This window comes from Zootoca vivipara, chromosome 3 (assembly GCF_965207765.1).
Source record: "Zootoca vivipara chromosome 3, rZooViv2.hap1.1, whole genome shotgun sequence".
Classification (NCBI taxonomy): Eukaryota; Metazoa; Chordata; class Lepidosauria; order Squamata; family Lacertidae; genus Zootoca; species Zootoca vivipara.
Genome location: NC_142586.1, coordinates 10,715,124 through 10,742,093, shown reverse-complemented (window position 1 = coordinate 10,742,093; position 26,970 = coordinate 10,715,124). Strand labels below are relative to the sequence as shown.

General features: G+C 45.2%; 1 protein-coding gene across 5 annotated transcripts in view; it reads right to left on the bottom strand.

Moving 5' to 3' along the window:
• CHGB (chromogranin B) overlaps window positions 1-26,970 on the bottom strand; it is an 82,483-nt gene that overhangs the window by 16,898 nt on the left and 38,615 nt on the right. For 3 of the 5 annotated variants that reach the window (XM_088665557.1, XM_088665558.1, XM_088665559.1), the window contains one exon: window positions 14,706-14,804. The exons of 1 other annotated variant lie outside the window; for it this stretch is intronic. In XM_088665557.1, the coding sequence (XP_088521683.1) occupies window positions 14,706-14,804 (99 nt within the window). Of the gene's footprint in view, window positions 1-597; window positions 731-14,705; window positions 14,805-26,970 lie in introns of those variants that run through there. One more of the 5 variants, XM_035110127.3, reaches the window with a different exon arrangement.

The following is a 26,970-nucleotide window of genomic DNA, read 5'->3' as shown; positions in this document are numbered from 1 at the left end:
TCATGGGGACCCTGATTCAGGTTATGCGCACTTGAAACCCAATGCACTTCTGACATGGGCAAGGAGCCCATCTTTTGGTTCAGTCTCCCATGCATTGTAGGAGATGTTGTTGCCTTTGAAGAGATGCTAGTGCAGACTGGCTCTCGCTCCCTGAAGTGAGCATAACTGGAGCTGGAAGCTGTTGAATGAATACACCCTATCTGCGTTCAAGCCAAACACACGATTCCTCTCTTTTAGGTGCGTAACTGAATTGGGGTGGGTATGTGGATGGATGAATTGAAGCCTCACGAAATACAGGGGATGGATCCCTTGGCAGACTGAGAGGGGGCTTTCCCCTGCCCAGGCGAGGTGCCTGCCACCCGGTTCTTGGCTATGGTGCATTGACTCAGCCGTAGGTGGGCGAGGGTTAGAGAAGCACCACCGAGCTCCGCATCCCTGTCCCGCCTTCCCCTCCACTGTCCCCTGCGGTCTGCCGCGCCCGCGTCGCTCTCCGTGGTGCTGATCCGAGCCGCGCCGCTATCCACAGTGCTGATCGGACCCCGCGCAGCTCTCCGTGGTGCTGACCCAACCCGCGCGGCCCCCAGCGCCCTCACTCACCTGCCAGAGCTGCGGCTCCGAGGAGACTGAGTAGCGCCACGGAAGGTACCATGGCCGGCCGGCCGACAGGCAGGCAAGCAAGCAGGACGGACAGACTTGCTTGCAAAAGCTGAAGCTGCTTGGCTACCAGCTCGCCTCCTGGCCGCAGCTCCACGCTATTTAAGGGAGGGTGGGGAATACAGAGGAGGAGGGGGCGTCGGAGCCAGGCGGGGAAAGGGGTTTGCGTCAGAGATGGCTCCCGGGGGATCGGGGCGGAGAGTCCCTGGGATCGCCAGAAAGATCCTGCTCCAGAAGCTGCCGAAGACAGCGAGACTTTCTCTCCCCCGCTGGCAGCCGCCCACAACGCTTCCTTACCACCGCGCAAAGCCACCCCCAGACAAAACTCCTCTCATTAGCCTGCCAAGCCCGCTCTCGCCCCCGACGCCCCTTCGCTCCTCCTAGCACACCATGGCTCGGTGCTAGAGCATCTGCATGGCATACAGAAGGCCCCAGTGTCCAACCCAGCTCCTGGAGAACCGCTGCCAGTCAGGGAAGGCAATACTGAGCTCGTGGGGTGCAATGGTCTGAGTCAGTAGAAGGCAGCTTGATATGCTCCTTCCCAGAAGACCACCTGGATAATGTCTCTACCCTGCTATGGGTAGAAGAGAGAGCCTCACTTCCATCTTCAATCCTTTTTTCACTGTCAAAGCAGTTTTATCTTACGATTCTCTGCAGCGCCCAGCGCCCCCAGAGAAAGATCGTTTCCATGCCCACCTCCACCCCCTCCCATTATGACAACTGAAGACTCCTATCCCGCGTCAGAGCACAGGGATCCCCTACCTCATATTATACACACGGACCCAACAAGATGCCTGCAAGAAGATCATCGTCCCCACTGCCCTCCATGACTGTAAAAGGTGGGTGCGGTGGCGGGGTAACTAAGTGCAGAACTGACTTGAACCTGCAGGGGGAAAAGCCACCGTTCTTATTTGAGGGCTTCGATGCTAAGGGATTTCCAGCTCCTCTCTGTAAAATAATTAATATTCCCTCCTCCAGCGTCACTCACAGGCAAATGCGCCCGCATTCACTCACGCCCACACACACTCCTTCGCTCGCTCGCTCTCCCCCTCCCCACCGCAGAGACATCCCTGTCAAATGAGCCCTATTTCAGCAATTAAGTTTCATCACCTTGTCTCATCCCACTGCAGATTTATCTAAGGAGCCGATAGAAACTCACAACACCTCGAGAGATGCTAAATGATAAATGTTCCACAGCAACATCCTCTTTATTGAAGTGCTTGTAATGATTTCAGGGAAATGGAACAAACCCGTGGGGGGGGGACCCTTGACGTAAGAATTTATCCAAAGAGTTCCCCGGGTTGGGGGTGTTTGATTCTCCCTGAGCAGAATGAATGGACCCCGCACTCCTTCCCATTGTCTTGACACACCACTATGGGTTAGAGAAATCTGCCCACATCCTTCACCCCTTTGCCTTTCTACCTTCTGTTGCTTCCCAGCTGCCTGTTGGAGACTGTCAGTTCCTTGGGAACAGAGATTTGCCTATATTGCCTACCTAACTCTGAAAAACCCCATACATACCGATCTTGCAGTATGCCTCAATCCATCTTTCTATAAACTCTTTACAGTGCTGAATGTGAGGTGGAGGCAGCCATATAACCAGCAGAGGTATTGAGCTCACACAAAGCAAAATATGTAGTCATAGCTGGTATTACTAAAGCAAGGCAGGACTAGGAAATTTAGACCACTACATGTATTTATTGTTACTACTGTTTCTACTAGTTGTAGTTTTGCATATAAGACCGTCATGTGTACCAGACAAAACAAAATAAAAAAATCCTTCCAGTAGCACCTTAGAGACCAACTAAGTTTGTCATAGGTATGAACTTTCGTGTGCATGCACACTTCTTCAGATATCTGAAGATATCTGAAGAAGATATCTGAAGAAGTGTGCATGCACACGAAAGTTCATACCTATGACAAACTTAGTTGGTCTCTAAGGTGCTACTGGAATGATTTTTTCATTTTGTTTTGACTGCATCAGACCAACACAGCTACCTACCTGTAACGTGTACCAGAGGTCCCTAAATGTTTCAGGCCCAAGGGTACATGTGGAAATCTATGCAACTCCTATGAGTGTCACAGAATATCTATTTCAGAAAAGAAAATATGGCTTTTTTCAGACCCTTCCCTCGAACAGGCAAAATACCCGCACATACTCCAAAACAAGACAAAAAAGCAGATACACCCCTCCACCCCCAGGCAAGCCCCTCAACCCTGTCAGTGAGGGAAACTGTTGAGTGGGAGCTTGGTCAGTTGCAGAGTTGGGATAGAGCAGAGAGAAAAGCTGGGAATAGTTGAGTCCTGGCTATTAATACTTGTCTGGTAGTGACCAGAGCCTGTGACCGAGTTGCTCGCAGGATAAATCTTTTCTCTGCCTGAACGTAAGTAGAGCCCTGCTGGATCAGGCCAAAGGCCCATTTAGCCAGTCATGGAAGCACCCGGTGCCTGCTTCTGAACCATTGCGTTTTAGCCCATCTCAGTGGAACATGGCTATTGTTCTCCACTGATCAGCGCAAACGATGTAGTTGCACAAATCACTCCATTATAAACGATGCTAATTATTTTTATGGACTGAAAATATTCCCTGTCCATTAGTTGCTGAAATCATCCATTGTAAGCCGATGAAGCAAAGCCAAGAAATACTTAACGGTAAAATCTAGTTTCATAAAATGAATAAAGAGAACGAAGTCCATTCATTATTTGGCAGTCTGGTAATTACACCAAGCATCCCTCTATTAATTATGACCCAAGGGGGCTAACAAGCCACCCTACTAGCCCCCTTACAGCTCTTCCTTCCGGTCAATGGCAAATTCAGCAGAAAAAAATGAGTGCATGGTATGTGCCATGTTTTCATGCTTTTCTTTAAAAAGCAAACTGCCAAACTTCCATCAGAATCTCAGGACTTCCACTGACAGGGTTCAATGGGTGAAGCCTGCCCATAACAACAAACTCCACTTCAACTACTGGGGGTGCCAGGATAGCGCACCCCAAACAAGCAAGGGAAGGGGAGAACATATGGACAACCACTGCAATGGTCTCCCATTTCTTATACCCCACTCTCTCCAAATCCCTTTGCAAGATGTGAATGCTGGATCTTGTCAGAACTGTCTTGCCCTAACACTCCTATCCCCCCCCCCAACAGCAGTGGGCAACGTCTCTCACACACAGGAGAAGCACTCCAATCTGTTGGCTCTGCAGCCCAAACCCTCATGAGCACTTCCATCTTGCCAGAATCGCAGTCCAGATGCCTAGAGGGCAACACACAACACTACATCAACTAAGGGGTCGAAGGTGGACTGCAAAGGCTTGGCAGTACCTTTCTCACACACATGGGGGTGGGGAGGCTGAAGCATGAGCACCCAGGTGGCTGTTTGCTGCAATGGTGCTGGAGTTGGTGGCATGGGCTGGCACAGCTCCTCTTCCTTCACGTTTGACTCCTCTCCCTCCAAGCTGCCTCCACCCAGATGTGGTGTTGCTGCTGGGGAAGGGAGTCTGTGTGGCACAGACTCTGAGGATGACAGGGATAGGATGGGAAGAGATGGACCATGCAGCTCCAGGTGTCATGGAATCTCAGGCAAGGGTGAAGAGGCACCCGTCAACTGGCCATAACACCACTGTGGGATGGAGCCAGCAATGCCAAATTATGTCTACCCTCTCCTCCCCCGAATAGTCTAAGTCCCTGAGCATGGAGTCAGGGGGTGGGTGGGTCATGGACAGTGCCCCATAACGAGCCCTGGGCTTGCCTATCCCATAGGCAAGTCAATTTCTGCAAAGTTGAACAGTGATACTCTCATGGCACTTCCAAGCCATACTGTCTCAAACCTTCTCCCCAGCATCTACACTCCTCCTCTGGAACTCCTCAGCAGGTTCAAGAGACATTTTGCATAGGCAGCTACCTTATACTCAGTAAGACCACTGGTGCCTCTAGAATCTAGCTCAATATAATCTACGCTGACTGGCAATGGCTTTCCAAAGTTCCAGACAGAAGCCTTCCCCAAGCCTATCTGGAAGTGGTGGAGATCGAACCTAGAACCTTCTGCCTGCGAAGCAGTGGTTCTACTACTAAACTATGGTCATGAGGTGCGCACTGTGGACCGCCAGCCTAATAGATCCTACAGTCTCTGGGGCATGATGGCAAATGATGACACCCTCTTCCCGTTGCCAGGTACATACAGGAGTTATAACCTCGCCAGGAAGCATCCATGATGGCAGGCTTGTTCAGAGCCCTCTCAGGCTGTCCTAGAAGTGTGTAGCGGGCTTCTCCATCATGGGGACATGCCCACTAGGTTTCAGGGATTGCTGGACACCAGGTGTCTCTGGACTGCTGTTTTCACTACAGCCAACCCTCTTGCACTGTATACATAACTCTGGGGTTGTCCATGTCCAGGCATGCCCAGGATCTGGGGGTTTGGGCCCTAGACCCATTGCTGCCCAGGTCCCCAAGCGTGGTTGGAATGGCACAGAGTCACTGAACTAAGGACAATATCACCATATTGTATACCCAATATGTTTGGGCTCTGAGCAACACTGCAGTGTCAGGTCCTCAACTGAGCTTGGTTTGCTTCAGGCAATAACTGTAGCATTTCTCTTATAATTATGCTCATGTGACCCCGCTCAGTGAGGTCTGAGGTAGTAAATTTCTCTCATCAAATACAACATTGCAAGTTCTGAAAGGGGTTCTGCCTGCTTTAAAACATTTTTAAAATTATTTTTATTGTAGCCTGATGACAGCTTGATCTGATCAAGAGAGTCCACATCTGGGGTTGTCATTTATGGGATCAATCAATGCAAATTTTCCCCATTTGCAACTCTGAAAGTGACAGATCAGGTGATCTGTTTTCAAAAGAAGATGAAAACTGATCATAACCTGCCATGGAAAGTGAGCAGAAGAGTGCATTCAAACAGCAACAGATAACAGCTTGAATTTAACAAGGGCTCAGAAATATTCTGGAGAAAGGGGCACATCTCCTAACAATTGTGCAAACCCTTGATGTGAAGGGATTGTTAAAGAGCTATGGAGCCCGGCGGGGAACCAGGGGGTCTTTTTCTGAAGGATGAAAGCTTTACTGAAAAGGAATGAATGCATTCTTTTGTGAGCCTCTCCTCTTCTCTACTCCAGGCTTCTGTGGCTGCTGCTTCTCTATGCTGCTCCTCTCGGTGGACACAGCTGCTGTAGAAAGCAGTCAAGAAAATCCCTTGCATTCTAAAATTCAGGCAAGGGCCGTGGCTCAGTGGCAGAAGACATGCTTTGCATGCAGAATGTCCCAGGTTCAATCCCCAGCTTCTCCAAGTAGGGCAGGGAAAGAGTCCAGTCTGAAAACCTGGGGAGGCTGTCAGTTTAGATAATACGGAGCTAGATGAACCAAAGGTCTGACTAAATGTATGTTCCCCATGGGATTCAACAGTCAGCCATAGATCAGAAAAACTCAGATTAGAATAGAATCATAGAGTTGGAGAGACCACAAGGGCCATCCAGTCCAACCCCCTGCCAAGCAGGAAACACCATCAAAGCATTCCTGACAGATGGCTGTCAAGCCTCCGCTTAAAGACCTCCAAAGAAGGAGATTACGGGTACATTGGGATTTGCTTGTTTTATGTATAGGGTTGGGGGTTTTTTGGTATTGAGTTTTAAAACATTACTTGCACAGAAAAACACATGCAGAAAGGGGGGAGAGGAAACAACAGCAAACCATTATAATGCTTGGGAAATGGGGAGGAAGATCCTGTAAGCAAACTCAATTTTCAGAGTGCTTTTTTGCAACCTTATTCAAGCATGCGGGAATGGGGCGGGAGAGAGATGGGAGGTAGGGAGAAAGGTGGGTGTGACAGAGGGAGGAACTTTTAGGCCTTTAGTGATAGAGTGGAAAGGTGGAGAGGAACTGGGGAAGGGCCAGCTAGATGTGGATGGGGCTAAAGGGGGTCTCTGTCGTGCTATGGAGGAGCAAGAGGGAGCACTGGGAGAAATGCAGGGAATACTTCAGTGTCCCTCGCTTCTTGTTGTACTCAAACTTCTACTTCTTCCACTCCTCATCTTCATCATAAGAAACAGATTATGGAGGTGGAGCCCTGAAATATTTCACAGTACCTCACACACAGTGTATTCCATGACCGCTACCAGGTGTTTTAGGGACAAAGGTGGTGCTGTGATCTAAACCACTGAGTCTGGGGGGAATGGGTGATTGGCAAGTGGAGCGAGAAGGGAGAAAGAGCCCCCCTTTTTAAGTGCACATGGAAGCACGAACATTTATGCACATGTAGAGGCAATCCAATTTCTCTTCAGAAGTAAATTCTATTCAATGTTCAATCTCTATAGTGTCTATAGGATTGCAACTTTAACCACTGCATTTACAGTATACTAAGAGCTTTATTGCCTTGCATGCCATTGCAAGAATTCAGTCGGGGTTAAGCCCTTCCTCTTTAGAGAGAATATTTTAAAACATACCATTCTTTCCTAGTGATGGAACAGTTCATTTGCTATATTTGGCCGTGGACTACAGGTAGTGATTTATCTGCCCATTTCCCATTTAATATTCTCAGCAAACTGGGCTAGTCTGCCTGCCTTAATAATTCACACATTTAAATATTTATAGTGCTTTAATTCTAAGTAAGGCCACTGCTTAATAATAATATAAAAAATCACTTTTGAGTTTTCTAGCTGTGCTAAAAGATTCAGAGGCAAATCTCAGCTCTATAAATTAAACCTATCTTTATGTGCAACAAGATATAGTGACTATGGGAGCTATAAGCAGTTTTAAAATCCCAAGGTCTATTAGCACACAGCTGTGCATTTAAAGCTCACTATTTTACCAGCATTTTTCTCTACTGGCTCTCAAATGGGAGTGGAAGGATTTCCCAGATTTATTCTTATGGATTACACTGTATATCATCAAAGTAACGGGAAGCCTTAAGCAAAAGCACTTCATTTAAAAGAGGGACACCTAGTTCTTTCTTACTGTTCATTCATGGTGGAAAAATCCCCTTGACATCCTGCAAATGTGTCAGTCGCTCCCATTGCTCATGTGAAAAGACAGAAGGGGGTGGCACCATCCTCTCAGCTATACAGCAGGTGAGGCACGATGGCTCATGGTGACACAAGAATACACAAAGACCCCTGATGGATCAAGTTTATGTCCTATCTAGTCCAGCATCCTGTTCTCACAGTGGCCAGCCTATTGAAAGCATGGATGAGCCAAGGTTCAATCCCTAGCATTTCCATCCCCAAGATCAGGGGTCAGCAAACTTTTTCAGCAGGGGGCTGGTCCACTGTGCCTCAGATCTTGTGGGGGGGGGTGGACTATATTTTTGGGGGAAATAATGAACGAATTCCTATGCCCCACAAATAACCCAGTTATGCATTTTAAATAAAGCACACATTTTACTCATGTAAAAACATGCTGATTCCTGGACCGTCCGCGGGCTGGATTGAGAAGGTGATTGGGCCGGATCCGGCCCTTGGGCCTTAGTTTGCCTACCCATGCCCAAGATGATCAGGTAGCAGGTGATGTGAATTACCAAGGGTCACAACCCAGTGGAAGGTCCCGGGTTCTACCCCCAGCAACTTGAGGTAGGGCTGGGAGAGACAACCATCTGAAATCCTCGAGAGGTGCTGCCAGTAAGTATAGCCTTTATTGAGATAGTTGGGCCAATGGTCTAAGTCAGGGGTCCCCAGACTTACCGGGCTTCGGGCCGGTGCCCGCCGTGCCGACCGCACGGCGGGCCGGAGGGCGGGGGAGTGCGCGCCCGTGCACATGCGCACACGCACACGGTCGGGAAAAAATCACCGAAAATCGCTTGTGCGCATGCGTATGGGCCTCCCCCGACCCGGAAGTGCACCGGAAATGACCTCTTCTGGGTCGGGAGAGGCCCATACGCATGCGCACAAAGGATTCTCGGCGATTTTTTCCCGATTTTGAAGATCGCCGCCGCGCCGCGTGCCGTAAGAGCGGGCGGCGGTCGTCGCGGGCCGGATTGGGAGGCCAATTGGGCCGCATCCGGCCCGGGGGCCGTAGTCTGGGGACCCCTGGTCTAAGTATAAGTTGGTTAGAGTGTACCGCTAGTAATACCAAGGTTGCAGGTTCGATCCCTGTATGGGACAGCTGCATATTCCTGCATTGCAGGAGGTTGGATGATGATTCTCAGGGTCCCTTCCAACCCGACAGTTCTATAAGGCAGATTCCTATGTTCCTATGAAACGCTGGAGGGTCATTGCCAGTTGGGAGAGCAGACAATACTGGACTACATGGAAAAGAGATTCTTACCTTTTTCATTTATTTAACCCATCTTTTCTGCAAAGATCTCCAGGTGGCTTACATTATTCTCTCTTCCATCCCATCCCCAAACTCTTCTTGAATCAGGGAGCTGCCCCCCGCCCCCCAGTGAGCCAGATTCTCTCTGGCCTCCCTGTTCCTCATGAACAAAGATCAACACTCACCACCTGTATCAGCACTGGAGGCATCCATCCCCTGGTCTCTTGGTCGCACATAGATCGTTTTCACCTTCACTTTCCTTTCCTTCATTACCATAACCATTCTCCTCCTCCTCACACACCAGAGGAGAAGGCAAATCATTTCCCTCAAAGCATTTAAGGGGGGAGGTTGTCCTGAGGACAATCTTAAAAAACTAATCTAACCATGACATGGTTCCCTATGTTTCTAAATCTTGATAGCAAAAGAAGCAGACTGCAGAAAGAATTAGGAATCTTACTTACACTTTAGATGAAGAAAGTCTCTTCATTGCGCCAGAAAGCATCTTTCCTTTCTCACAACTAGGTAGCTCCTGGAATCACTATTCTCAAATAGTTGCTCTTCCCAAAGTCCTCAGCCAAGTCACTCAGCAGGGGGACGTGTCACAACGGAGGACATGACACCATTAGCTACCTTGCTTTACAAGGGGCATGGCTCCCCTTAATATTCATTTTAAAATATATATATATATTAGTAGGATAAGCACACTTTTCAACATGACGGGTTCACCAAGGGAAAACACTTCTGGCCTAGACTATGGCGGCTGTTTCTCACTTAATAGTTAAAAATAACCCTTCTCAACATCTTGTAGTAATCTGTCCAGTATTATGATGGACAGGAGCAAGACTTCACCCTTAGACCTCTTCATCCCCATTTCTTTCCATTTCTTCCCACTGTGTTCTACCAATAAACAGCTTTCCTTAGGCTTCAAGGAAGTGAAATGTTATGAGTTTGTGGGTGCCAGACTCCCCTTTGTCATGAGTTTCTGGGTGCCAGGCACTGAACCCCTGGACACTGAACATCTGGGGAGTTGATCCAAGCCTTGTTTAAATGTACCCAGTGCTTTTTTCTGGGGGTATGGAGGGATACACATACCCCTAAAAATTTTGTGAATCTAACAGGAGAAGAAACAAGAATAAAAAACTTTCTCCTTCTGGCCAGAACATGGGAAGTCCTTTTTAAATTATTTAATTTGGAATGTATAATTGGCTTTATTATTTGTGTTTTGATTTAGTATGATTTGATGTTATTAATGGAAAATTAATAAAAATTATTAAAAACAACAGCATTACACTTTTGATCTCCTACACTTTCTGCCAGTGCCATCTCTCTCTCTCTCTCTCTCTCTCTCTCTCTCTCTCTCTCTCTCTCTCTCTCTCTCTCTCTCTTACACACACACACACACACACACACACACACACACACACACACACACTGCATATACCGGTAATGAAACCCAAACTCCCTCATGAAATTAGAGATCTGTTGATGCACTCCTATGGCCAGGTGCTCTTAGAGCATTTAACAAGCAAGGAGCAGTCACAACGAACCCAACCAGCACTGAAACTTTCACAACACTAGGGAAGTAACACTGCCTTTTAATATGGCCAAGATCTTCTCAAACCTTTGCGGATAGAACCACTGTACAAACAAAGCCAGCTTTTAAGATTTAGATATAATTGTTAAATATGAACTGAAATGTTTGTTAAGGAAGTAATAAAGAGGTGAAATATGTTAGTTAAGGTAAAAATAAGATGATTTGAAGTATGATATAGAAATTACTAAGGATGATATACAATGAAACGCAGTTAGGAGGGACATGAGGAAGTCAACAATGTTAGGACACATGAATGATAAATCTGGTTTGCTCTTTCTTTTTGTTTTTTGTTTTGTTTTATGTGATGCTTTGTATTCTTGTATTTCTGTATTTTTGTGTTTTATATGTTTTTTCAGTTTTATAAAATCAATAAATATATATATATTAAAAAAACACTGCCTATTAATATGGCCAAAATCTTCTCAAACCTTTGCGGATAGAACCACTGTACAAACAAAACCAGCTTTTAAAGCACAGGTGGGGGAACTATGGCCCCCCAGATGTCGCTGAACTACCATCAGCCGCAGCTTATGAAAGGAGTTGAAGTCCAGCAACACCTGGCGGGACCCTTTCACCAGACCCAGTTCTCCACTCCTGAGGTATAAGATATATCAGTGGGAGTGTGTAATCTCAGAACTCAGAAGATCTGACCTGGCAACCTTACTTCAGCTACAACTTGTAAAGTTTAAGTCAGGCATCCCCAAACTCGGCCCTCCAGATGTTTTGGGACTACAATTCCCATCATCCCTGGCCACTGGTCCTATTAGCTAGGGATGCTGGGAGTTGTAGTCTCAAAACATCTGGAGGGTCAAGTTTGGGGATGCCTGATTTAGATTGATAACTTTAATTACTCACCCACTTTCCTAAAGTGAGTTTCAGAAAATGTTTTAAAGATGACAAGGATTGCCATTGTTTAAAATAAGGAAAGCATTCAAAATAGCCATTACCTTATGAACAAACAGAATCAGGTATATTTTCATCACATTAGGGGGGGGAATCATGCTACACAACTACCCACACAGAACAACAAAAGGGATGCATTTATAGAGCCGGCAAGTTGGCTGATGTGTGCTCGGTTTAGCAACCATATGCTGTGACATACTTGCCTACTATAAAACATTGGAAAACGTGGAGCTAGAAATGGAAAGAGAGGCGACAATCTCTTCCTTGGGAACATATGCTGAGAGAAATAATTGCCTATTTTGAGTCTCTCTTGAGCCAAGAAGCATTAGTCAATATGTCTGAATGAGTCAGTTTCTTCTGCATTTCTAGAAACCATATAGGTAAGCGGAAATATTCATTAGGTAATTAGGACAATGTGGAGCTTTCACTTACACAGGCCAAAAAGAAGAGCAATTAGGAAAGGCAGACAATGTGGAGCTATACATAAAGGAACCAGGAAAGTTGCAAACCTTTGACACACCTGCTGCAGTGTAAGCTTCATTGAACTCTGGACTTACTCAGGACTGGCTCCATTAGACAGAGTGAGGAAGCTGCCTCAGGCAACAGATGCTGTGGGGAAGCAGAGGAAGGCAGCAGGGTATTGAGAGGGCAACAATATATGGAGGGCACCAGATTGGTTACCTCTGCTGTAAACAACACTGAACTAGGCAGTCTGATTTGGTGTAAGACAGACTCCTAATGTGTTGATAGTACAGTCCTTAGACATTCTTCCATAAAGAACAGTTGTTGTTATTAAGCGCAGCAACTCAAGCCACCTACCTACGCTCCAAAGTGAGAGAAAGCACAAGAGGTGGACAGGGCAAAGATGGCTTAACAGATATCTCATCATTACTAATAAGCACTGAAATGCACACTTCTTACTAAAAGGAAAAGGATAAGCTCAATATACCTATTACTTGGTGGATCAAAAACTGGGCTTGGAATGCTCAGGGAACTGCTTCCTGTTTGTTGATTCTTTTTATAGACAACAGCAAGCATAGCTTGCTTGAAGGTAACAATTTCATATGGAAATGCCCTAGGAATTCCTTTCATTTGCGGTTCCCTCATTTCCTCCTGCAGCTGATACGTTTCCATGAGAACTGCAGAGAGAAGAAAAAGTGAGCTCCAGAGGCAGTTACAGCAACCATCCCAATGCCTATGTGTGTTTCACTTATACAACACAGGTTGAGAGAGGAAGAAAACAAATCTATAATTTACTAAATCTCAAAAACGAGTGGGTGGAAAATCTAGCTAAGTCAGACACAGGCTTGCGGTTCCCCAGGCAGAGATGTTTGCTCTGCAGAATTTGCAAGGAGGCTCCTTATGCAAAGATTTTAAGCTCATTTGTATTTCCCAGAAAATAGCAGGGGGGGGGGGGGCTTCGATTCTTCTGCGGATAAACTCCAATGCTCGGTTTATGAAATGAAAGAGCCCCAATGAGTTCAACAACTTTTAGAGAAAGGATTTGAACAAAGGGCACAAACCATCTCTGACAAATAATTCTGTCCAGATGGTGTTTATTTATTATCTGGATTGTGGAAGATACAACAGGCAAAAGGGTCTATGAATACATGTCTGCAGCTTGCAGAAATCTTAAGACCTTTGGCCCTCCAGTTCTTGCTGTAACTCAGAGTTCCTTGGAGGAAAGGTGGGATGCAATAGTAATGAATTTAAAAAAACGAAGGTACTCTGAACTCAGCAAAAGTGGATCAATATTTCTGTAAGACATCAACAAAGGGAGCAATAAGGCTAAACAGGAGGAAGATTTAATCTAGTGAAAGCCCAGTCACTGCAAATTCATTCCCCAGCAGCTGCTACAATGATCCAAACAGCAAGCTCCAAGAGAATTTCCACAGTATCATTTACTCTTATTGATACAAGGGGAGAAACCTCTATTTTCTTGAGGTACACAGATGCTAATTTTGCTTTTAAAAAACAACCACCACCAATGATCACAGGTCCTGTATAGAACTGAGAATATTAATCTTATTAGTTGAATAAGCAGAGGCCAGAAGCTCAGCTGGAGTGAGCCACACAGCTGAGTTACCAGCAGCAACGGTTGCAGTATTTGGGTTATTTTAAGGTTTTAGCTCTTAAAAAGAGAAAGAGATACCTTTAGACTGAGCAGCAGCCACAGCTTTCTCGCTGCACTTTCAGCAGTTGGAAGACAAGCAAGGCACACACACTTCAAAGATTCAAGAAGATCTTGCACTTAAAAAAACAACAACCAGCAGCTATTTCTATGGTCCACTTCCCCGGGGAATTATATTCTGCAGTTTCAGCAATGTGTTTACATTGTCTCTTTTCAAGTTCTGCAAAGAATAGGAGGGAAGGGACATAAAACCCCAATTTATATCCTGCCAATTGATGCATGCCCAAAGCAGTGACAGTAGAACAAGCTTTACAATCCCCTCCCTGAGGAGAAAGGAGCAGTTACCGTATGCATACATTGCAACACATTGATTAGGTCAATCCCACCTGGGGAAGGCTATGCTTGATCCCTCTTGAATGACAGCTTTATTCTTTTTAAAATAACAACACTCCCCCATGATTCTATGTTTTTTGAAGAAATCCAGTGCCTTGGAAGGAATTCAACATAGGAGCAGATTACTCCACCAGTGTAAGCATTTTTGATTGCCAGATGAAAGAATCCACCCCCTCTTCCCCATCCCACCCCCCCATGCACTGTTTTGGGGGTTACTCCCCAATCCCCCCACAATCGTGGGTGATGGAGCACACAGGGGGAGGAGAAGAGGGAAAGCCCCAGAGTAGTAAAGGATGTCTTGGTGCTCATTGCTGGATGACGAATGAAAACAAACCGCACATGTGCTTAAAAAGCTAACCATCTCCAGCAAAATAAATAAATCACTTTGTTACGTTCTGTTTCAAGATGAATTGAAGGATATCATTTGAGAGCCCAGGCATTTGCTTTCTTTCCTCCAAACTAACTCTGGTTTCCGTGGGAATGGAAAAGCAGGTGCTGCTGGAGCGCTGAGGAAACACCTTGTTCTCATCTCTGTTCAAAACCATCTGGGCCATTTGGAGACTCTTCTGGGCATACGTCATTCCTTCTTTGCCTGCCAGCTCTGCAATTTTGACAGACAGGCACTGGGAAGCCGCTTCGTAGGCTGGACTCCCTCCAAACAGCTTCTTCTGGCAGCAAGTCCCATAAAACCTATCCAGAGATTGCCTGATGGCAGGCCCCCCTTCCTCCGTTTGCTCACATGTCCAAGACAAGGGAAGTTGACTAGGCTGAGGTAGCTCACCGTCCACACAGTTCTTTGGCTCTGCCTTCTCACATTGTCTAGGCCTCCAAGCTACGCTGGTTCCAACTGTGTGTGCTATGAAGACGTCGTTATTTGGGTCTGCCAGGGGGAAAGAAATTGTAAAGACATATTATTCATACTGAAGTAAGGAAAGGGAAATACAAAAAGCTGACCAGTTAGTTTTGTTCTTGAAATCATTTTTATTTGATTCTATAAGTGTAAATTTATTACAATACCAATTACATATCCATGAGATTTCCCTGAATCTCAAGAGTTCCCCCAATCCCCTTCCTGGGTCCTGTTGTTAACATTTCCAACTGCATATTATTTCATAGTCTGTGTTTTGTATCTATCCATATTATCCATAGTATTTGTTACATTACAAGTGAGGTTAAAATCCTGCTAATGTTTTCATCTGCTTACAGCGGTCCCCTAAATAAATTATATTTTTTCCCCATTCTTTCTTAAAGTTTTTATCTTCTTGGTTTCTGAGCTTTCAGGTTTGCCATTTCGGCATAGTCTAACAGCTTGGTTTGCCATTCGTCTCTGGTAGGGGATGGAGGGGGTTCCTTAAGTGTTCCTTACCCTTGCCCTGCTAAACTGGTTCAGGGACAACAGTGGTGTTATAAGATGAGGCCATAGTGTGACTCCATTAAGGCACATTCATATGGTACCCAATATTAGCTTAGTCAGTAGAGCATGAGACTCTTAATCTCAGGGTCATGGGTTCAAGCCACACACTGGGCAAAAGATTCCTGCATTGCAGGGAGTTGGACCAGAGGATCCATTCCAACTCTATGATTCTATTATTTTCATGGCACAAGGGATCAAAATGGATGCTCTGACATCTCCATGACGGCCCCTCATCAGTGGCTCAAAATCCCACAACATTATAAAACACAACAATGCCAAAATGAAATTTTGATGTTTATCTGCAAGGAGCTCCTGTATCACTTGAATGCTGTGGCTGAAATGATGTGAGCTTCCTTGGGGAAATAAGACGCTTATAAGTGTTTGTAATTTTCTTTGAAAATGAGGATAGTTTGTTTTTTAAAAGCCAAACAACAAAGCAGGGTGGGAATGTTGCCAGTGGTTAGGGCTTTTAAGCTTCCTGTAAAAATGTACATTTGCAAAAGAGCAATAATTGGTCAACTACCTGGCTATATACATAATGACCCATCCGAGATGACTGTAGATATGCATATAAACACATTATACGTACATTAACATGAGTAAGATGTAAGTTATCGCTGCGCTAGATTTTATGCTATGCTGAGGCTCAGACTACATGTAATACTTAATCAGTCATTTGTTAATTTCCTCTCCGCTCTTCATCTTGTTTCAAAACATGAGAAGTGGCTATAGGAGACTAGAATCTTCAGCATTGCACTGAGAGGGAGGAACAGCTACTAAACCCTTCCCCCTCAATTCCCCCCCCCAAAAAAATTCAAATTTCATGGAAGATAGGGCTGTCAAAGACTACCGGTACTGGGACAACCCAGTCAGACGGGTGGGGTACAATTGTTGTTGTTATTTACTACCACTTGCCATGATGGCTATGCTCTAGCTCCACATCTGGAGGCAGCAATGTTTCTGAATACAAGATACTGGAAACCATGGGAGGGAAGAGTGCTCTTGTGCTCATGTTCTGCTTTCTGGCTTCCCACAGACCTCTGGTGGGCTGCCGTGAGAACTGGATGCTGGACTAGATGGGCCACTGGTCTTATACAGCAGGCTATTTTTTATGAAATCACAGTATTTTTGTAAATCACCAAGGTTGCTTTTCTCTCACCGTGTGCAGGAAAACGGTTTGTGGTGTGGGGGGCACTTTTCAGAGAGCAGTGTGAAAACCCTTTCTGAAACGCAGGCCCCACCTGCATTATACTTTTCAAGCAGCAAAATAGCACTGGAAGCAGTAATGGCTTTCCCCCAGGAAATCCCGAGACCTGTCACTTGTTAATGGTGCTGAGAGTTTGATTGTCAAAACTGGAATCTGTTAGAAGACCCCTGTATTACGAAACAGGGGTCTTCTAACCAGCAGTGGAGCGCTGTCTCTGATCCGGATGCTTTCAATGGGCCCCCAAAGACAGTGGCAAGGCGACAAAAGGCCTATCACATTCTGCGAGCCGGCAACCCCCAGCAGCCTTGCAAGGCTGGGATCCGGGGAGGGCAGCACCAGTGCGAGAAAAACGCAACAACCACATGCTGCACAAGTCACTATCCTTTCCTAGATGCCTTGAGAGAACAGGGTGGGGAGTGACCTGTGGGGATCTAACCCTAGATTCTGCCTCCACCCATTTTTTTGAGCTTAGCACATCCACATGCCAAGTTAACCCACATTGCTAACAGACGTGATCCTTGAGGTTTCATGGGGGTGGGGGACTGCTTACGGCTTCTTGCCCTCTTCCACCTCTACAACCTTATGAGATTTGTGGCTGTTATGTAAGCCACTTGTGCCTTTTTGTTGGTTTGTTTTAAAAAGCCAGGTCTTTTATAATTAATTGAAACTTGAAAAGTGGAACAACACTTCATATAAATATGAAATCCCGTTCAAAGAAAACAGAGCTGAATACACAAGGCTATTAAACACAAAGCTGAGTCATCTTATGATGTGGCGCTACTAAAAAGTAATCACAGTATGGGCATACCCTCCACCCCACCCACTCAAGCACATTGTGCCTGTTATCAAGGGGAACTTTCTCCTTTTTATTTGCCAGCTTTCATCTTCCCTAATGAATCCACTTCATAAGCAACTGGGAACATAAATGTCTCTCCCTGATCTACAATATTGCATTTATATAGTGGCACAGAATGGAAAACCACCTTTTAACTATGAAAAAATGGATTCAGCTGAGGTGGGAAAGGACTCAATAAAGTTCAGGGTGAAGCACCACATCATAACCATACAAGGGATTGTTGTTGTTGTGGTGGTGGTGGTGGTGGTGGTTGCTGTTGAAAGGGAAACTAATACTGAGCTTCTCCCATCCTGATGCATGTGTAAAAAGTAAATAAATTACTAGCTTTCAAGAATAGAATCAGTGTGGTGTAATGGTTAGAGTGTTGGACTAAGATCTGGGAGACCTTGGTTCAAATCCTTACTCAGCCCTGAAGCTCATTGGGTGCCTCAGGACTAGTCACTCACTCACAGCCTAGCCTACTTCACAGGGTTGTTGTGAGGATAAAGTGGGGAAGAAGAGGAAACTTGTACACCACTTTGAGCTCCTTAGAGGAAAGGTGGGATATAAATGTAATCAATGCACTTGCTCAAGAGACCGTTTATTAACTTAATGGTGTACCACCTCACAGTTTAAAAAAAGTATACATACAAAATATTTTACATGTTTCTCATGCTTGCTAAGTGGTTTTCATTTCTTTTTTGTTGGCGGGGAATTAACAGACAAATTTAAACTAGCTGAGGTTTTGACCTACTGTGCGGGCCACTGAATGTAGAAATTGCTTTATTTTCCATTTCCTTGATGTTTGACCTTGTAGATCATTATAACCTTCTGCTATAACTGTGCATTTCAATGGAGCCCTTTATAGATTTCCCTCTGATTTTGAAGCATCAGATACTAATGGAGGAAGTGTGCAGCATGCTAAAGTATCATCAAGCAATGCAAGCAATGATAAGACATGTTATTCCATATCAGGCACTCTGAATGTCCCTCTCACTTTAATCCATTTCTGTCCACTCAGAAGCTCCCTTTGGAGTTGCTCATTTAGAACATCTTGTCCATGCAAACCCAGATCTTGGTGGCAATACGGTATGCACCACCCCTCCCTTATCTAAACAGAATTAATACACATGCGCTTTGAAATGAGCAAGGAGGATATATATTTCAAACAATAGTTATATAATGACAAATGTTCAAATTTAACTTGGCATCAAGTAGTACAAAGAAATTCAGGTGAGATTATCTAGTTTCTAGCTCTCTACCGTCTTTGGTTAAGTCTCTAAGCGCAAGTCTGTACATTACATTCCCTCTTAATAAGGGCTACCTACAAGAGCGCAGTAGATATCTAAAAAGGTTTTCTCCAAGAGTTTAAGAATCTTGGCCACATCAACTCTAGATTCTTATGATGATGTAGGCAACTGCAAGGCTGCCTGTTGCAGAACCTCCCTCTAGCACTGTTTTTTGCAGCATTAGAGATGAAAATAATTTGCAGTCAGAAACACATGGCCTTCAGATGAAGCTGTTGGTCTATACGCCTGACAGCTACAACAAATGCCCTACTGAAAAACATTGACAGCTGACAATTTAACAACAAAACTCTTACAAGTGTCACATAAATCAGGGGCAACAGAAGCAGGAGGAAGAGGAAGAACAGCCCCTTTCATGGTTGAGATTCATCAAATGGGAAATGAAAATAACTTCCTTACCTTTGGTGTGATTATGCAACTCAGAAAGAGATGAATTAGGTACTCTAAAGCACTCCTAAGCCATTCTCAACACTGTGTACAGCAGGCATCCCCAAACTGCGGCCCTCCAGACAAGGGCGTACCCACCGCGGGGCAGGGAGGGGCCGCTGCCCTACTCTAGAGGCAGGGCCGGTCGGGCAGCTGCGGGCAAGAGTGGCGCTGCCGGCGGGGCTGGTGGGCAGAGGCGGAGGACAGCCCAGCGGAGCGCGAGTTCGGCGCCCGCAGCAGTCTCTTGCGCCCGAGCCGTGCGGAGTCCACACAGCCGCGCTGTGTGGGAGGGGGCAAGGGCTGACGCTCCCGACGTTTGGGAGACCTTTGCGCATGCGCAAAGCGGGGCGCATGCGCACAGCGCGGCTGTGCTCAAAGGTCTCCCGAACGTCGGGAGTCGTTCAGCGCCTGCCAGACCGCTGCAGCAACGGAGCCTCGGATAGCTTCGCGGAGGCCGGGGCTTTGCTCCAGACCTCCGCGGAGGCCCCGATCCAAGCCTGGTTCCCTTCTCTCCCCCCCCAGCCCACCCCCAGACTTCCCTCTTCTCCTCTAGGCGGCCGCTGGTTTTCTCCCCTTCGCCGCCGTCGCTTCAGGTTTATTTTGATTTCACCTGGGCTCTGTAGCCCCGCCCACATTCCCACTTTGTGGCCCCTCCCCTCCCGTGCCTTGGCCCCGCCCCTTGCCCCCCCCTAGTTTTGATCCTGGGTACGCCCCTGCCTCCAGATGTTTTGACCTACAACTCCCATGATCCCTAGCTAAGAGGACCAGTGGTCAGGGATGGTGGGAATTGTAGTCCAAAACATATGGAGGGCCGAAATTTGGGGATGCCTGGTGTACAGCATAGCTTAGGATACAAAATTCTCTTAAGTACATTTCAGACAAAAGGAAGTTCACTTCAGTTTGGCTTTGATAGCTTCTAATTTAAGACACTGAAGTTTCAGAGAAGTTTCAATGAGGCACAAAAACAGGGGGCGGCAGAGTAAAGAGATGGGGAGGGGACCCCAGAGATGAAAAGGAGAAAAAGGAAATCATGCAATTCTTTTAAAAAGTGTGTCCCAGGTAACAACTTATTTAGGGCAATAAGTGGTCCTGAGTCTGACATAATTGATCAACTATGATCTCACGGAAACAACAAAGCCTCACTGAAGTTGCCTTCAAGCCATCTGGGGATTGTTGCTGTTGCTGCTGCTAAATCCCACCACTGCAATGGTTAATAGAGGAAAACTATGAACAGCAGCAACAGCAAGGAAAGTGTGTTTGTGTCTTGGAAGGAAGGAACAAAGATATTAAAAGGGGTGGCTAAATATAGGAATATATTTCTGCTACTTTCATCGTCTGAAGTACCATAACTCTTGGGAAAGTAACCAGTTTGAACTGAACATTTAGTAGCCAGATACAGTTACAGGAGAAATACATTACAGATACAGTAATCATTGACTTCACTCCTTCAACTTCAAGCTAACCTAACTTGAATATGGTGCTGTAGTTCCTTCCAGTAGCACCTTAGAAACCAACTAAGTTTGTCATTAGTATGAGCAACTATGGTAGACCAACACAGCTACCTACCTGTAACTGAATATGGTAGACTGGCCTTCTATGACTTCACAAATCCATGAATGGGCTGTGGTTACCAAGGAAACAGTTAAGCTCTGCTGTGTTCTTTGCATTGTCTTACTCATTCTAGCCACTGGGGAAACATCTGGGGGAGATGTAGAGGTTCTGTGTTTAAAATATAGCATCTCAAGTGTTGCTTCATGAGCAAGAGGGTGAAAAACAAGTAGCAGGGCTGGGAGCTATTCAGTATATTGTACAGAACATGTATGACTATCTGCCTGTTAGACAAAAGTCATGAATGCAGTGAGTTCCTGGCCTCGGGAAATGAGGTCATTCCCTTGAGGCCAAGGTGGTTTACCTGAAAAAGCTAAGAGAGGCAGAAAGGTTGGTGGATGAGGCCTTTGGAAACTTGATAGATGTGCCCTGCTCAGCTCCTCTCCTGTCATAGTGAATGAAGACGTCAGGAAAGCAGGGTGTCCCTTTGAGGGAAATTGTCCCTTTGAAAGGTCTCATTCCTTGGAGGACAAGAAGGTATCTTCTCATTCCTCTGCAGGTGGCTTTTGGAAAAACTGTGTTGCCAACTAGACAGATGCTTTCACTCTTCACTGATTTCCCTTTCTGGTTATTGATCTAGAGCAGGCATCCCCAAACTGCGGCCCTCCAGATGTTTTGGCCTACAACTCCCATGATCCCTAGCTAGAAGGACCAGTGGTCAGGGAAAATGGGAATTGGAGTCCAAAACATCTGGAGGGCCTAAGTTTGGGGATGCCTGATCTAGAGCCTTTGAAAATAAATCTCTCTCTTTTCCTTCTACAGCTTCACCAATTTGCACTGGCTCCTGCAATTACTAGTATTGCCTTACATGCTCCAGTCTTATCATAGAATCATAGAGTTGGAAGAGACCACAAGGGCCATCCAGTCCAACCCCCTGCCAAGCAGGAAACACCATCAAAGCATTCCTGACAGATGGCTGTCAAGCCTCTGCTTAAAGACCTCCAAAGAAGGAGACTCCACCACACTCCTTGGCAGCAAATTCCACTGCCGAACAGCTCTTACTGTCAGGAAGTTCTTCCTAATGTTTAGGTGGAATTTTCTTTCTTATAGTTTGAATCCGTTGCTCCGTGTCCGCTTCTCTGGAGCAGCAGAAAACAACCTTTCTCCCTCCTCTATATGACATCCTTTTATATATTTGAACATGGTTATCATATCACCCCTTAACCTTCTCTTCTCCAGGCTAAACATACCCAGCTCCCTAAGCCGTTCCTCATAAGGCATCGTTTCCAGGCCTTTGACCATTTTGGTTGCCCTCTTCTGGACACGTTCCAGCTTATCAGTATCCTTCTTGAACTGTGGTGCCCAGAACTGGACACAGTACTCCAGGTGAGGTCTGACCAGAGCAGAATACAGTGGTACTATTACTTCCCTTGATCTAGATGCTATACTCCTATTGATGCAGCCCAGAATTGCATTGGCTTTTTTAGCTGCTGCATCACACTGCTGACTCATGTCAAGTTTGTGGTCTACCAAGACTCCTAGATCCTTTTCACATGTACTGCTCTCAAGCCAGGTGTCTCCCATCCTGTATTTGTGCCTTTCATTTTTTTTGCCCAAGTGTAGTACTTTACATTTCTCCTTGTTAAAATTCATCTTGTTTGCTTTGGCCCAGTTGTCTAATCTGTTAAGGTCATTCTGAAGTGTGATCCTGTCCTCTGGGGTGTTAGCCACCCCTCCCAATTTGGTGTCATCTGCAAACTTGCTCAGGATGCCCTCAAGCCCATCATCCAAGTCATTGATAAAGATGTTGAACAAGACTGGGCCCAAGACAGAACCCTGTGGCACCCCACTAGTCACTACTCTCCAGGATGAGGAGGAGCCATTGATGAGCACCCTTTGGGTTCGGTCAGTAAGCCAGTTACAAATCCACTGAATGGTAGCATTGTCTAGCCCACATTTTACCAGCTTCTTTACAAGAATATCATGGGGCACCTTGTCAAAGGCCTTGCTGAAATCAAGATAGGCTACATCCACAGCGTTCCCTTCATCTACCAGGCTTGTAATTCTGTCAAAAAATGAGATCAGATTAGTCTGACATGACTTATTTTTCAGGAACCCATGCTGACTTTTAGTGATCACAGAGTTTCTTTCTAGGTGCTCACAGACTGTTTGCTTAATGATCTGCTCTAGAATCTTTCCTGGTATTGATGTCAGGCTGACTGGGCGGTAATTGTTTGGGTCCTCTCTTTTCCCCTTTTTGAAAATAGGGACAACATTTGCCCTCCTCCAGTCTGCTGGAACTTCACCTGTTCTCCAGGATTTTTCAAAGATTATTGCCAGTGGTTCTGAAATCACCTCTGCCAGTTCTTTTAATACTCTTGGATGTAGTTCATCTGGCCCTGGAGACTTGAATACATCTAAACTAGCCAAGTATTCTTGTACTACCTCCTTACTTATTCTGGGCTGTGTTTCCCCTGCTGAATCATCTGCTCCATATTCTTCAGGTCGGGCGTTGTTTTCTTTCTTGGAGAAGACTGAGGCAAAGAAGGCATTGAGGAGTTCTGCCCTTTCTCTGTCCCCTGTTTGCATTTCACCATCTTCTCCTCTGAGTGACCCCACTGTTTCCTTGTTTTTCCTTTTGCTACGGACATACCCATAAAAGCCCTTTTTGTTGCTTTTAACCTCTCTGGCAAGCCTGAGTTCATTCTGTGCTTTAGCTTTTCTGACTTTGTCTCTACACGTGCTGGCTATATGTTTGAATTCCTCTCTGGAGATTTCCCCCCTTTTCCATTTTTTGTACATATCCCTTTTAAATCTTAACTCAGTCAAAAGTTCTTTAGATAGCCAGCCTGGCTTCTTTAGGCACCTTCCATGTTTCCGTCTCATTGGTATTGCCTGAAGTTGTGCTTTTAATATCTCCCTTTTAACAAACTCCCAACCATCATGAACTCCCTTCCGTTTTAGTATTACTGTCCATGGGATTTCACCCAGCGTTTCCCTAATTTTTCTGAAGTCGGCTTTCTTAAAGTCTAGAATTTGGACCTTAGTATGCTTGGTTGCTCCTTTCCGCTGGATAATAAACTCCAGAAGAGCATGGTCACTCCCACCTAATGATCCTGCCACTTCTACCCCACTAACCAAGTCATCACTATTGGTTAGGACCAGATCTAAAATGGCTGATCCTCTTGTTGCTTCTCCCACTTTCTGGACAATGAAGTTGTCTGCAAGGCCAGTGAGGAATCTGTTCAACCTTATGCTCTTGACTGAGTTTGACATCCAACAAATATCAGGATAGTTGAAATCCCCCATTACTACTATCTCACTTCCTTTGGAATGCTTGGCCATCTGTTCCAGGAAGGCATCATCTGTGTCCTCAGTTTGGCTTGGGGATCTATAGTAAACTCCCACAATGAGATCACTGTTGTTTTTCTCTCCCTTAATTTTGACCCAGATACTCTCAATTTGGCTTTGAAGGGGAAGGCTCTTCATTAAGCACTTATGATTTTGATATTAAAAGGTCTGAATTCTGAATGCAAAAGCAAACAGGTCCCAAAAGCTTTGACACATACTTTTAAAGGCACAGAGCAAAGACATGAGGTGAGTAAAACTAATAGGGAATGTGGTCTGGGGGTAATTATCTGATATGAACTTCGAATAGGGTGATTAATGGATACACCAAAAGTCAAGTATTGTTGAAGAAAAATAATGTTGCATTTTTAAGCTGGAAAACAGATAACCAAGCTCTGTATGTTCTTTGTTAAAAATAAACGTATCATGTTCTGCCTTCCTCCACTGCCTGCATTATAAAAGCCATAACATATAGAAAGATAAGGAATGACAGTTAACAGCCTGTTTAATTGCTTCTCGGCGAAGAAAGAGGTCTCTGCAGGAAACCCAGTCAAGCCCCTTGAGCCTTCCACTCAGAATCCTGTCTTTTGTGCCACATTTTCAGAAACAAATATATTATCCTTATCCGAGAGCTGAATTTCTTCTAAAAGGCAGGAACAAAAAATGAAGTCTGACCAGTAGGGTGGCCTCATTAAATAGGAGGAAGGGCAGCTGTTCAATGGGGATTCAAACCAAGAAGACTGGGCTCCCCCACAGGCAAAACAGGATTTGGGCCTACATCAGATGTGGGGAAGGACAGTGGGAAACCTTTTTCTGCCCAAAGGCCACATTCCATTCTGGGGGACAAGAGTTAGTGGTGGGCAAGGCAAGAGGCAAAAGTGGTCAGAAACACTGATGCAAATATTACCTTTGTACAATTGTCTAGTTTCTGTGCGCACTCACACACCTCTCTCTATCATGGGAGTTGTAGGCCAAAACATCTGGAGGGCCGCAGTTTGGGGATGCCTGATCTAGTCCAACCCCCTGCATTGCAGGAATATTCAGCTGTCCCATATGGGGATCAAACCTTGGTGTTATCAGCACCATGCTCTAACCAACTGAACTTTGCTGAAAAACATTGATGGTGCCACAGCTGTGAGACTCCATCTCCCTAAGGAAATCCCCACTCTCTTCCCACCTTTAGAAGAGCTCTGGAAACCTTGTTTCCTCGAGGTTTCTTTTAGTGAATGGTGTATTCTTCTTGCTAGTTCTCAGATCAGATGTCTGTTGATGTGCTTTTAATCTGTGTGCGCATTTGCTGCATCATTTTACATTTATTTTATTGTTGTTGTGCTCTCTTGTGATTTTTAAAGGCAGCTTAAAATGCCTTAAAGAAAGCTGACTTCAAAATAAAATGATCGGGCTTAGGCTGCAATCTTATAGTTGGTCTTTAAGGTGCTACTGAAGGAATTTTTTTATTTTACTTCGATCCAGACCAACACGGCTACCTACCTGTAACCTATCTTATACCCACTTAGCTGCGGATAACCCCACTAAACCCAATAGGACTTACTACTGAGTAGACATGTCTAGAAGTCTAGTCAGTTCTCCCTCCCTCCTAAATAAAATGTGTTTGGAAAAGTGTTCAGAGGGGGCCCTGTGTGGTCCCCAGGGGCACCATTGTGCCCACTAGGGCCTCCCTTAGCTCAGCCTCTTCTACACTGAACATGTCCCCTTTAAATATGTCCATTTATTGAATACCCACCCTTCCAACTGTTCTGAACAGAGGAAAAGTGGGAATCACTTCTCTCTGTGGGCAAGTGAAGTGGTGTCTGATGTAGGTATCTTTTTCCTGTTGATGGGGGCTGATGGGGCAGGAAGCTATGCCTACGCCATTTTGTGGTCTCATCTGTTTGTTGACCTTCCACACATATATCCCTAGGTGATTTACAGACATATCCTTAAAATTAGTTAAAGTAATGTTAAAACGAGTACAAGTTTATAAATTTTAAAACTGTAAAAAATGAACACCTAAGGTGGGCACATATTCATCTAGCTGGAAAGGTTTGTCAAAACAAAAATGTCTTCAATGGTTTCCATAAAGTACTGCTAGTTTTTTTTGCTCTTTTGTATGTGGCAGCCATTTTGCACTATGCCACACCCCCATGGCAGTCATTTTGTGCTATTCCACGCCCTGGTGGCAGTCATTTTCTGAGTGGTGCCCACATGACTTTCTCAAAATTCCAGATGAACCTACAGACCCTCAAAAGGTTGGCTAACTCCTTTGAACTCTACTTCCTTCTCTACTTTGAACTCTACTTCCTTCTCCCCCTCTACACACAGAGACCTTCAGCAATTCTTTTGATCACCTAGGCTAGTCTATATCACACTGCACTCTTTAAAAAAACCACACACAAAACACTTTTCACCTGCTTGGGCATGCTCAGATTTCAACAGAACAAATGACTGAACAGTAACTTCTATGTTGAAAAAAGCACAAGTGGGAGACAACTCTTCCAATATATTTCAAAACATTATTAAGTTGTTAACTTTCATTCTTATTTTCTGTCTCCCAAGCTGCTAACAGGGCTCTGGGTTGCTTTCCCACCCCCCTGTCTTCTGAATTGAAGCAGATTTATGCAGTTTTTATTCTTTTCAAACTATAGTAAATAATAAAGGATGAGAACATAAAAAATAATTGGATCATAGATACCAATCAGTCCCTGAAAGGATAACTTGCTACTAAAGAAAAAATATGTAAAGCAAAATCAGAAAGAAAAAAGGAACCAGATAAAAATGTACAGTGTAAGACAATGAAACAAAAACTGAGATTTGATTATTCAGACAATCCTTTTGGGTTTGCGTTGTAAAGATTTTAAGCATGCTAACTGGCTGGTCGACTCTACTGAAGCAGGTTTGGGCACAATATTTTATTAAAATAAGACTGCTCATAAACAGGACAGATGTAACACTGGGAAGAAG